General features: G+C 35.2%; 1 protein-coding gene across 1 annotated transcript in view; it reads right to left on the reverse strand.

Moving 5' to 3' along the window:
* The window catches only part of LOC113500539 (protein amalgam-like), a 48,528-nt gene extending 35,643 nt beyond the window's left edge, over positions 1-12,885 (reverse strand). Inside the window, exon 1 of the mRNA XM_026881369.1 lies at positions 12,324-12,885. Within this exon, the coding sequence (XP_026737170.1) occupies positions 12,324-12,411 (88 nt within the window). The 5' untranslated portion in view covers positions 12,412-12,885. The remainder of the gene's footprint in view (positions 1-12,323) is intronic.
* Positions 12,886-14,152: the final 1,267 nt, after the last annotated feature.

Consider the following 14,152-nt stretch of genomic DNA (forward strand, 5'->3'; position numbering starts at 1 on the left):
AAAAATGCCCACAATCTGTAGAAAATTTATCCTTCCACGACCCAAGGGTTATGTGAACGGAAAGTATAAACGTCCACGTATTTGTGAGCTAGTCTTCAAAGATAGGTGCCGAACATTTTGGCAATGAGCCGTCATAATTTAGCAGCTTCCAGACACTATCGCGGCTTCCGAGAAGTAGCTGTAATCTCCATGAGAATAATGTTGTCCCTTAGCTTGCCTAGGTCTACCCTTGATATTAATAATAATATAAATATTGCCTTTTACGGGAGGGCCCTAAAAAGAGGGACAAAACGGTTCATGTATCCAAAAAATTCTCGTTCTGAATCTGGAATTAAGAGTGTGTTTTCGATGAACACTGCTTCTAACTGACCGCAAATGAAAATATTTTTTTAAATAAATTATTTTTTTCTCCCAAAAAATGTTTATCTATTTTCGGATGGAGAAGAAAGCGATACCAAGCTCTATCAATAAGTAACAACATTTCCTGATACAAGTATCAATATGGTTGGTCAAGGAAACGTGTGGAGCATGACACCAATCCATCTCGAGAAGGTACAGACCGTCAATCACTGGAAGGCCATCACTCTCCCCGATGCCCAGTCGAAAAGAAAAGGCGGGACCACAAAACCGGTCTCACGTCTCTGAAGCAATACTAAGTAACAAATCCACAGAGCACAAGTTCAGCCAGAACTTGGGAAATTTCGTGAACAAATAGTAACTATTATGCAGCAGTATATGTTAAAGTTACAATGTGGAATGGTTGCCATCTATCTAGGGACGCGACGTCTGAGTTTAAAGAGATTGCAGTTTAATCAAACGGAATAATAGAACTCCAGATGTAAAGAAAACAGAAGGAACTTTACAGACTTGTTGAATTTAATTATGTTAGAGGGTTGCAAATGTAATTGTGTGTTTAGTGAAAGCAATTAAATAGACTCAATACTCAGAAGGTTACATAATTGCAATTGTAGCAAAATTTGCAACTATACGTTACTTTAAAATAAAAAATATTTATATGGCATTTGATTTTGACTTTAGACAGCACTGCTGCCTGTCGATGTGAATGTCTGATGAACAGTGAATGTTTAAACAGTAGATATTTCAAAAAATATACGAATCGACGATTTATTTTTCGTTCGTACGTCAGGCATAGTTTCCGAAAAATAATTGGTGCATGTTGAGCAATCCTTTAACGAGCGATGCGGAATAACTTTACAAGTTTAAATAACTTCATGACTTTCGTAATATGCGGCTTTAAACTGGGTTGGGTGAAAACCAGGTGAACTTTCATAAAAGTCAAAACTTTTCTAAGAGGAAAATTTGGCGAATGCGCACAAATTCCGCTCCCACTTGTGACTCACACGCCGGCTACACACGAAACTTGGTTGGCGCACCACAATGATAAGTTAAACGGATTGTTGCGCGCCTCGTGTGAAGCTTGTCATTAATTCTAGGCGTAATTTCGCCTTCAATTAGCGGTGGGCGGGACACGCCAATAACTCAAGTTACGTGCTTCAGGTTGTTTAATTACAGAGAAGCAAGTGGAAGGGAATGAAGAATATTGTAAGTTTGGTAATTTATTAATTACAATTATTTACAGCTGATGGCGGATTCATTTTAATGTAGTTATATTATGAAAAAAACTATAAACCATCTGCCAACAAAATGCTAGTAACTATTTATCAAATCTTTCGACTCATTCGGCGGACAAATCAATAATAGCCATATAAGTTAGCTAACATAAACTACACATCTAAAACAGTTAACTCGTCCATCCAACACCTGCAAACGCCGCGTCATCTGCATAACCCCAACCGCCATCCAATATTCCAATATTCGTTTAATTATTTCCAAATAACGTTGACACGTGTAGTCAAGCTGTCCTCGCCCCCCCCCCTCCCCCCTCCAACTTACAACAATGATATTTAATAATTCTGCTTCGTAATAACATACAACAACACTAGGTACATTTTTTCTCGTTTATTGTGAGCAACAAAGGATCTTTGACGTTGCTCTTTGCTTTTGTTATTTCGATAACATACGTATTTCGTTTCCACGTATTATTGTTAGAAATCGTTCGCGTGAAAGTAATTTGTTAAAGGCCATGGGGGAAAATGGGGAATCAGGGATAAATGTGTTATTAAATTGTTTTTCGCGTCGAGATTTAACTATCTCATCTGATCTGTAGAATGTATAATTCTGATACCTTTTATTGCATTGCAGCATTCATAATTTTGTTTATCACCTATCCTATTTTGTCTATCTTTAGGGTTACTTGTACGGAACCCTACATATTGAGAGTCCGACTCGCACTTGACCGGGTTTTGCTTTATTAGAAACATTTAACATAATGGATTCCAATAACAATAATCGTTACCTACACTAAAATTAATATGACTTGTTACGTGCTCTTTATATTTCGTAATCCATATCCATTCGACTAACACCGAATACATGTTCTAGAAAAAGGTTAATATAATAAGGAATTTGAAATAGCTGTGGCTAAGTGTTCGGTTTTTCCTCAAAAAGGGTCTCATTCCCTGAGGGAAGCATGGCGGCCTACGGATATAAAATAACGATACCATCGCTTTTTACTTACCACAGGCAATTTTAGAAAAGAAATCTGCCGTACCATAATCAATGGTATAAAATAAAATCAGAAAAAGACAGGCGAAATCATTCTGCATCAAAATAATAATACCAGCCTGTATATAGCCTCTTTCCAATTCGAGAATTATTAAGCAACTCATATTTTGGAATGAATGAAAATTTTGGATTTATGACATTTTGACATCTCTTACTCATCTAGTTTGATTTCAATGAAATACGAAGAACCTTTGCTGAAGTCTGGCATCGCGATCAAAGAGTTGAAACTTCTGTTTCAGCACCATTAAACAAAATGATATTGAAGACAGCTTAACAGACGTAAAACGATTTATCATAACCTCTGACATTCGATTTAGTACGTTTAACTTCAAAACGAAATACGAAATGAAACAGACAACCTGTCAATCTGCGCAGGCTTCACCATTTTCACGAGAATTCCAAATTAACGCGGACCAGTTTATGAAAATTCCTTTTCAGTTCCAAAATACCTTTATCACGTAGTGTATATAAAAATGTGGTCAGCCAGTGAGGCACTCGCCGGTAAATCTTATTATTAGCAATAATCGTGGCATTGTGGCTAGCGCCGCCACAATAGGGGCCCGGTAATAATGGACTGACACACAATAGGCCCGGCCCAGTCCCCTTTTACGGGGATTGTGGACCTAACCCTGTTTACAGACAGAATTTAAAGCAATCGCATTAAAGAATTGAAAAGGCCAATACGTTTTATGCCTAGTTTTATTTTATTGGCCTGATCCTTTGTAGATGTTTCAAGACTTGTTTATTGTAGTTTTAGAGGTACAACACAAAGACGGTGATTCTGTGATTTTCATTTTACTTTGATGAGATCTTTGAGAGAGAAAGGGAACCTTACATCTTTTATTTCTTGTAAAGACTTCATTTATTTCTGTAGTTTGTTTTAAATAAAAATAATTAGAATGTAACAATGGAACGAAATATAGTATCAGAACATTTCTTAATTACAAAAATTAGATTGGGCTTTATTAAGAAAGTTTGCTTGCTTTGTTTATTCATTTCTGTTTTCATTGTACACTATTTACCAATATTTGTTTTTTACTCATTATTATATCTAGGTGGACTCAAAATACATGCTTCAAAGGACAAACAACATGTACCAGCTGTTTAATTTATTATTTATCTATCACATAAACCAGAAACACTAAAACATGCCTTCGTGTCTTTGCTTAGTTTATTTGTAAAGCCCTGTAAAAGCAACTAATTGTGGAGCGCCATTCATTCCTATATCTGTGGACATAACTCACCTTCTAAATGTTTTTACTTATTCCTGTTTCTCGCTGACCGAATTACTTTTTGGGTCAACGCTTCAATTTATGAAGATAAATACTTTCTAGAGGTTTAACTTATAACTGAGTGTAAACGGGATTTTATTTGTTAAGGAGGGAATTAGTTCGCTGTAGCGTGTCTTTAGATGAACTGATTTATTACAGAAATATGCTACTAATGAATATTAAAAACTCATTTTGATGTATGGATAAAGTTTGTATGTATAAATATTTGTTCCTCTTCCACGCAAAAACTACTGAACGGATTTAGACGAAACTTGAGACTTAACACAAAGGATAGATTTTTAATCCCGATTGCATGTTCCCGTGGAATCAGGCAAAGGTATTACAGTTAAGCTCCTCCGTAAGTAACTACAGACACGCGCTCCTCTACTAAACGTTATAAACTTTTTAGTTGATTTTGAAGGTTTCAAACAATGCGATATATATTTAATGTGAACTTAAATCATTCTCAAAAACAAAAGTAGAAAAGAACTGTCATACAAAAAATATTTGGTAATAATTTAGTTTATGAATTGACATTACGTTGACCGACGGACGCGCAGTTTAGGACGGACTATTGTCAAGTGTTCTTGAGAGAGACCCTCCGTTGAGTACACTTAACGTGATCTCCAGGTATAAAGATACATTAAGAGTCGCTTTTCATAAAGATTTACAAAAAAAAAATAATTTTTTGTTAATATTTAAGTAGCAATAGAAAAAAAATGTTTTGTTGTAAACGATTTGAGAACTTTTGTGAGGGCATTTTTATGTTCAGAGAAATATGTTTTTGTTAATCTAAAATAAAAACAATAAGATCGATTTAACAAACAAACAATCATATCTTTAATTGCCTACCTCCAGAAACAAGCAATCAGACCGTAATTCCGTTTTATTATTACGGAAGAAATTTTCAAAAAGTCCGGTAATCTACAAGCGTGAACCGACATAATCTGGCGTCGTAAATCAATGTGACGCGGCTATGAGGTGATACCTACACTTGGCAACACTCGTTACTCAACTAATCTGAGAGATACTTGGGACCAAGGCTGGAGAGACTTTCTAACTTAGGTCAACAGTGGCAGTCATTTTGTGATGTTAATTCCTAATGGGTTTAGTTCTTTTCTATCTTGTTTGAAAGTTATGTTTGCTGTTGGTTAGTATACTTTATTTAATAGTATGTATTGTAAGTATTGAAAGATTTTACACTACTTTACAGTTAATTTGTACGATCAAAATCAATGGGGAATGTCACAAATGATTTTGGGTAATGTTCATGGTCTTTTATGCGTAACAGGTCTTATTTCATCGTAAATAATTAAATTAAAAATAAAATATTTAATATCGAGTATAGATTAAATGAATGTTTACAGATAGCCGTTACAAAATGTCAATCCCAATATTTGTACACTTATGAAACAATTGATGTAATTGCTTTAGTCCGTCACCACATAATAAATTCATACTCAATTAATGCTCATCTCTGGCGGTATTAACGATTTAATGTGATTTTTCGTTTAATATGTAAATCGAACATTACAGATTATGTATCGGTATAATTAATGTTCGCGCGAAGAAAATGATTAAAAACGTGTTTTCTAGGGAAATCTTAATTATTACTCGAAATACGGGTAATTATTATTTTCGACCTGGATGTAATATGTAGGTGTTACAGCCAACTTGAAAAATATTTTATAAATTATTTTAATTTAATGTTGGGAAGAGATCTGATGTGAAATGCAGATATATTTTGAAAAATTCATGTAAACATCTTGAAACGTCAACCAGTGAGAGTGGAACACAGTGAGTTTGAATTTAAATTCTATCACATTACTACATCTTTTTATGTGTCATGGGCCAACTTTTGGTGAGGATTGAAACTATTTAACTCAAATTACAGTACCTATTCATTAATACTTTATTTTTTGTTATTCATTTGACATTTCTGCCGTACATCACCCTGTATCTCGATGATCACACACGTTGTGTCACATCCATTGTTCCAGCCGCCATACATCTCCGAGTTTGCTATACTCGTGGGTTTACAATAACATCATAAATTCTATGTGTAATCGAGTCGGTATTGGAGTTCAGCCCATTGAGCAATGAGCGAGCACGTCAAGATTACCTGTCTGCGTTAATTATTATAAGATAACATTTCTATGGACGCCGGCGCTGCTTTTGTTCACAATCTGACGTCAAAGTGACTGATATTTCGGTTTCAGTTAAAGGTGTTAGAATAGAGGTACTAAACAATACAAAATACAACCTTATTGCTAAGACATAAGGACTCTCTGATGGCTGAAGTGTTGTTACTTATGTACCTACTTATTAGGGCTATATTTAAGAAAGTACGAAAATTTTTTCCTCGTGATTATTGTGATGTCATTAATACAAGCACACCTTTTTTTAAATGTTCATGAGTTCAAAGGCAAGGCGTGGGGATACGTCGAACTGCCTTAGTCGAAACCACGGTATAGCTGGAAAACATAATAACACATCCGATAGCAAGCTAGCGTCTCTGCCTCCAAATATTGTCAAAGCCAACTTATCACTGGCATTCAATAAAAAATAATAGCATCGCTTACTCTCCTTAAAAAGAGTCATTTTTTTTATTGATTGATGAAACATGTCATCTCACTCGTGTCTTCTTTATTATTATTAAATAGGCATATTCGCTACATCCGCCATTTCATTTTGTTCTGTCATCGATATGGCTTACCCCCCCCCCTCGCCCCCCCCCTCCCCTGCGGTGGGAGTCTCTTCGACGAGATATCGGCGACCCAATACGCGGCCAAATATGTAAAGTATCCGAACTATTTTGTCCTTTCTGTTTTAAATTATAAATTTGTTTTAACATTTTTGTTATATTATGGTTGCCTGCCTTGTATGAATAGAGGAATTTTGCGGAATGAGTTATATTGGTTCTAACTTTATATTTAAGTTATTTCGTAGTAGCGGAAATAAATTTCGTAATCCTTTTTGGAATTAAACTTTACTCTTTTATGTTGCCTTTATTATTTATCCAATAATGTTTTTACTAATCACCATCCTACAATCACAAATATTATTTCCCTCCTCCTATTTTCAAGAGCAAGACAGATTTCTTTCAATCTAAAAATCCGCAACAACTTCATAAAGTTCTATAAGCTCATTAAAGCTCCTTATTTCACCGGCAGCGTCACCGCGATACGCTCGACGCCGGCATCGCATCGCTGCGGTTATCAACGTCATTATCTATCCCATCTCGCATTACCGACGCGACGTGCATCGAGACACGGACGCAGTCGCGGGTTAGATGTGCCGATATTAGCTGAAGATTGAATAGGGTTTTAATAATAATAATAATAAATAAATTTTCAAATTAAAGCGAAAATGCATTTTGCCTTCTAAGCTTCTCATCTGTCTCAACTTTGAAGGCCGTGGTCTTACCATAGGTCTTAAGTAGTCAATTTTTTCGAAAAGTTTGAGTTATTAAAGATCATAAGATAGTCAAACGCAAAGTTTACAACTCTGAGTATTATGTTATAACATATAACCTAACCTAACCCTACAAGATGTAACAATCTACGTAATTACAAGACAATTTAGTTAACCCTGCGTACCGCCAAGTCGTTAACTAATAAACTTATCATAAGAGAATTAGTAACAAGTTCCCAATTACTAAATACAGTAATAGTTACCCAAATTACGAACACGCTCCTAATTAGAGTAGTGCCTCGCTTATAAAATTTAATTTTATCTACAAAGCTAATGGTTTGTTTGAATTAATTAAGTGGAAATTATTTTGCAATTTAAAATTATGTATATCATAGAAAATGGACATTATGCTACGTTGGCATTATACGCTATGTTATGGGATGAAAATTTGTTTGTAGCTGTTATCCTTTTTAGTTTATTTAAGGAAATACGTTGAGATTTTTTATTATTAATTTCATTTTTCGCTTGTTTTATCAAGGTTCTGATTAATCTGCCTTGTGGATTGGTATTATGATGATTAGTTACCATCTTATTTATTTATCGCCAATTTTAGATTTTATAAAAAAATAATTAACGACTATTGAGTTACCTACTTTGTACAAGCACCCAAAAAAATACTTCTAAATGATCCAAAAATACCCCGTATAACAATAAAAATAAGTAAATATATAACACACGACAAACTCACCACTATCTTTTATTTGAAGATGGATTTATTAGTTTTGTCATCCAAAAATCAAATATCTCGCAGCACTAGCTCCCCCACATTTCCTAATAAACATTTCATATTACCGCCAATCAAATAACTGGAGAACGTGATGACGTAACGGGTACTTACGCCTAATCCAATACAACGGGCCAATCCAATATGGCGCCGCTACTCCGTATAACCACATCAATTGTTCATTCGGACGGTACTCCTAAACAAATTAATACCTAATTGCTTCAGTACTCGAGATCCCAACTCGCCCTCAATACAACCCAATTATACCCAGTATCCACACCAATGGGAAGTCTCAAAAGAAACGAGAGATTCGAAAATGTATTTTTCTTTGATTAAATCGAGTATTTGCCGTATAGAGCGGAGCTGATTTTGTTAGTGTTAAGTGTGCGGACAAAGCAAAGCCTGTTAATGTACCGTAATTGAGTAAACGTATCAGAACAAATTAGTTTTGTGAAAAGAAATTCTCAACTGGATTTCTTTGAGCTCAATCGAATTATTATATCTGAAACCTATCGAGCAATGCTTTTACACTCTATTGAAGTAATTCTGTTGACGTTGATTGTTGGTCAAACCCTATTCAGTGGCTGCTGTGAAATGTGTATTATAAATACTATGTTTGAGGTTTAGATATGAACATAACAAGCACCACCACAAGCTTTGATCTAGGACTCACTATGACATAATAATGGCCACACATGAGCTGGCTGAGAGTATGAGACCTGGCACAAACACGCTGAACCGCTCAAGCACATACACCCTATTAAGATGTATGCACGTCTTGATATAACGTCTGGTGATGTGGGAGTAAATGCCACAGCTAAATATGAGGATTGGGTTCTGGATTAGATAATCGCTGACTGATAATTTATGGCTGGGTAGTCAAAGGAGGATTTGGCTACCCAACCATAGGATACCAACCAACCTTTATCCACAGATTCAGTTGTCTGATACCTTATCCTGTATCTTGCCTGCTCTATGTGTCATCTTAGACTTAAAACGAAACCAATGCCACTTAAGAAAATAATTTCCTTGAGAATGTGGGTGTTTTTATTCTAAAATCGGTTTCCTGTTGTCTGTAATTCTCAGAATTTGGAATAACGTTTGTCAAATATTCTGCCCTCTGGGATCCACCTACTAGGACAGATGACAGTATCAACTGTCTCATTTAAACGTTGGTGAGCTAAGCAGCTCTGCCCACACATTTTCAGAACAAAAGAGCTATAAATAAAGCTTAATATTTAACTGAATGAAGCTGTAACATAGCGGAACTAGAATACACATGTTATAGCTGAACAGCAAAAATATACTTTTTGGATCTCGGTTCTGGAAAAAGATCGTGGCTAACCCGAAACTTTTCAAATTTTATTAATTTCTTTTTCGGAATAGTATAATGTAGAGAATTGCTCAAACCTTTCTGCAGCCTCATAAGATGTTTAAAACCACTGTTTAACGTTTCCCCGAAGTCTTAATAACTAATTGGAGTGAGCCGGTGCATACTTCGCCGGCTAACATTCCTCATTCCTTCCCCTATACTAAGTGGCGCAGTTTCTCCCCGGAGCTCCATATTAACAATTTATTAACTCGACCGCTGAAGCCAAAGTTTGGCAAAGTATTGAACTGGTATTAACTTGCCGGTGTCTGTTAAGTCGCTTACCCAGCCACCGAAAATTGTTATTTATTTGAGTATTGCTGCAACTTTGCCCGTACAAACGATTTAATAGAATCTTTAGGGTATTTAGTTAAGCCCCAAATCGATAGCAGCTTCCGTTTCGTCGGTATCGTATTTTACTGCACTAAATTATATAACTACGTTTTCCAATTCATCTTAAGTGGTAACCATCATAAATGTATTATTTTGACTTCTCATCTTTAGATCATTCAAATTGAAAATTACCTCGATGACTCTCATTTGTTTTTTGATAATAGAAAACATCGTAACCATTACGATACTCTCATTATTCATGACGGTAATCAAAGAGAGTCTTCCCCGTTCAAATAGGCACTCATAATATTTTAAAGGCACTCTAAACTTCGTTTAGCTTTGAAACGGGAATCGGATAAAATTACTTGGAATTATTCGCAATTCACAGCTAATCTACATTCGATTGGCACTTTATTCGTGTTTAATATGAGCGAATTAATTTTAATGCGATTCCGATTGTGATTGATAAGTTCTTTATTGAATTTCAATCACATCGTGTATTGTTATGAGAGGGTTTTGGAATAATTATTATTTTGGGGGTGAGTACTGTGGTCTGGATTTTTAGCCTTCTTTATCTTTTTTTGCTTTACTGTTCCAGATTGTTTAATAAAAAACAAGCTTTAAACTATTATAAACATTATCTACCTATGTTTATTATGTTCGATGTCGTTCACATGAATCATTGTCCCCCCAATACCAGTTTATACATATCATAAAGATGAAGCAGTAGAAGTTGCTACAACCAAGCAGCTACAAAAAAAGGACACCAGGAAATAGTGCATCATAAAAAATAACTTAAAACTTTTTAGAATGGAATAAAAGTAATCGAATAAGCAAATCTGAACTCGATGATGTTTTTCTTAGCGGAGCTCTTTTGGTCACCTTCCGGCTACAGAATCAGATCAGTTCTGTCATGTTATATTGCACAAAAAAAAATCAACTTGCAAGACTTGCTTACCGATTAGACAGACAAAGGGACCGGTGACATTAGTGTCGCTAAGTAAAATCTTGTAATAGTCCTTGCTGTAGGTGTACTTAGGAAATACGAACCTAGATCAATTAGCTGTATGATAGCCCAGCGTTTCAACAATTAGTGTTTAGATAGCTTCTCGTAACTAGATAACAAACTTCAGATCGTTAGTGTAAGGTCTGATCCGATAGCGATTAATGATGTCCGTTCAGATTATCAGCAACCTAAGTTTATTACAGTTTATCCTAGCGGGGGAGTTTGGATAATTGTAATTATCTTCTGCGCGGGTTAAGTTCTAATAGATATCTATAGATATGAGCTTCGATAGCCAATATCACTAATACGAGATTATTGAATTCGAGCTTTATCATTATAGTATTAGGACCGCATATGCGGTTTACTTGAGGCATGATATGTAGTTTAAGTACGTTATCTTGTACCGTCAAATTAACGTTATTTACTGCCGGTGCCGTCCGCTAAGTAGTACATCTAAATGGGCATAATTTCACCTTTCTTCTTTCAGTTTCTGGTTTCTTAAGTTAAAATATAAAGGTGCATTGATAATTGTGCCCGGCAAATCTATGTACTAGCCATTAAGCCAATCAAATGTGGTATGCAATTGACACCGGTGCGAATAAAAGCCGATTAAAAGAAGAATTCGACATCTAAATACCATGTCGTTCTCGTCACTTAATCAATAAAACTGACTCATTTACACTAATAATGGCGTTATCGTACGTAAGATGATCTTGAACATTATACAACAAATATTTTTGCTACTTCTACGACTTATCATCATGACTTACAAATAGAAAATACTAGTACAATATGATAGTCAATACCACATCCCTAGTTTATAGAAATGTCTAGGTACTTTTTAAGGTTCAATTCACAAAGGGTAAAATAGAACCCTATTACATAGGCTCCTTGTTTTTCTTTTGCCCATTCGTATGGATCCCTAATAGTCGTTAGTCCGACTGACAACTAGCCGAGTTTCCTTTTTTATGAACACTAAGGAAGTAACATTGATATGTTAGATAGGTACAAAGATTTTCCTAACCAGAATTTTATATGTAAAAAGTTAGCTACCCGTAATCAAAAATATCGTCTGAATTGATATCTTGTCAACTTTTTAATATTTTACTCCTCGTTTAAAAATACAAAAGCCACACAAATGAAAAAACAACTTTTGTCACATTATTTATATTAATAGCTGGACATACCACATTGAACTACCGCACCGAAACATTATTCAAAACTTTGTCTAAATTATTCCTAACTGTATACATTTAGTAACCGGTCGCTTTATTAAGGCGCTGTTAGCTATTTATTCACTACAAAAGACGACGCGGCTCGTGACAAATTAAGTTCACGAACTTTAAATTAAGTTACACGATTAATTGGCGTCGACGGCATTAATATACGGCTAGCAAAATACTTCCTTTAAACAAAAATTGTAGTAATAGTGGAAAATATAAAATTTGAATACTTAGGTAATAGTTTTTGTGTTTTGTACTAATAGTTTATAAAACTTACCAACAGAATCCGTACACCGAAACAACACTGAAACTCCGAGAACAAACAACTGTGACCACTTCATCACAAAGTTTTTCAACCAACTCATCTTGTCACTAAAAGAAACCAAGGGTTATTTTTTAATCAAAAAACGTTCCAAATTCTAGAGCGACAGCGTCGCATTTTTATAAAAGTTTTCGTAGTTTAGCGCGCGTTCGATTCGTTCGCTCGTTTGAGTCGGGGCCGCGATCGTGGAGCTACTGTTCGCCCGACCACCATTCAGCGGAGGCTGTGGAGCGCGCTCGGCGCATGCGCGATTCTTTCTTCCCTTTTCAGAGACCAGTTTGAATTATACTGTATTTCCTTTTGACGTTACGCTCGATGCGCCTTTGACTTGGTGCATTCCTTCAAAGGCCAGTGGTTCGGTGGAATGGAACAAAAGGTTTTTTGGTGCCCTGTCACGAGGCGGCCGTTAATTGCTGCTACGTTTGTGAATGTGTAAGACGACTTCTTCCCATGTTTGGAATTCTTTGATACTGAGATGTTGGAGTCAAAACTTTTTTGACGCATTTTACAGTACAATTCTTATATTTAAGTGTATAAAAGTTTACCTATATGCATTTCGCTCATTCCAAAGCCATCCTATTCCAGTAGTTATTTAGTGAAATCTCTAAGGAGTAACTCACATAGCCGTCTGACATTTACGTTCAGTGTTTGGCGGGAAATTTAGCCAGTCAGTTTAGACAGACAGGCAAAACATGCACATGATCTATTAAATATTCAATTAAGTACCAATATGGTCTCGTACTATGCACTTTTCGGTACTATTATCGCATCAAATTTATTGTTACTTTAAAAAACGAAATACCGTAGTGTCTCAAGAAGCTCTCAAGTTAATGTGTCATATTAATGAATGGTAAATTAATTATTATCATAAATATTATAGAGGCGCTAAAACAGTGTTGTTGTTGATTTATCTTTCATGTTATTAAGTCCTCCGGAGAGAGTACGTAAGCCTCCTTGGTGGGCTTAAATAAGGACATGGGCTTAACATACGGAGCCCTTTTAGGAAATATTAACCCCTATAATCCCACGGTATAAATTAACCTGCACTTCATTTTTTTTAATTAGTCTCCCTTGACATAGTTTTAATTAATTCAAGATGATTTTTAAATTGCGAAGTAATAAAAGAAGATACATATTACGATAACAATATTTTCATTTATACCACTTTGTTACAATGCGGATATTTTAATTCACACCATAAAAAAAAACTATACTAAGTTAAGGAAAATCTATACTGTCTGTCTGTCAGACCCGTCTAAAAAACGTTAAATACTGCAACTTTATTGATTCTACTTTTATTTCTTATACAACGAACAGTTACCCCCAATCTGGGACAGCACCCAATACAAATATGTTTCGAAATAAAAATGACGTTCAAAGCCAGTTGTATATTTTCATGAAGTGATATTTGAACAGCTTATTGGCACAATAGCCGGACAAATAGAGCCGCCATAGGACTCTCGAACAAATATGTATGTTTCAGATATATTTTATTCCGGACCGGGGTTTATGCATGCTGGATGCAAGTCTTTGGAGACATTGGGATGGAAATATACTTTTAAGAATATTTTCTATAAAAATATGTGCTTATTAGTAGGTTATTAAGATTAATTTAACACCTAGAATGTTTTGTGGTTGTCGCTTCACTTCATAATAGGATATTTGACAGAGTCTGATAATATAAATCTGTTAACTACATCAGACAAATTGACAAAAAATAATTTGAATACGTATTTTATTTAAAAATAACGATATAGATCATTTCTTTGTTAAACATGCGTTTA

Source organism: Trichoplusia ni, chromosome 14 (assembly GCF_003590095.1).
Source record: "Trichoplusia ni isolate ovarian cell line Hi5 chromosome 14, tn1, whole genome shotgun sequence".
In the NCBI taxonomy this organism is placed as follows: domain Eukaryota; kingdom Metazoa; phylum Arthropoda; class Insecta; order Lepidoptera; family Noctuidae; genus Trichoplusia; species Trichoplusia ni.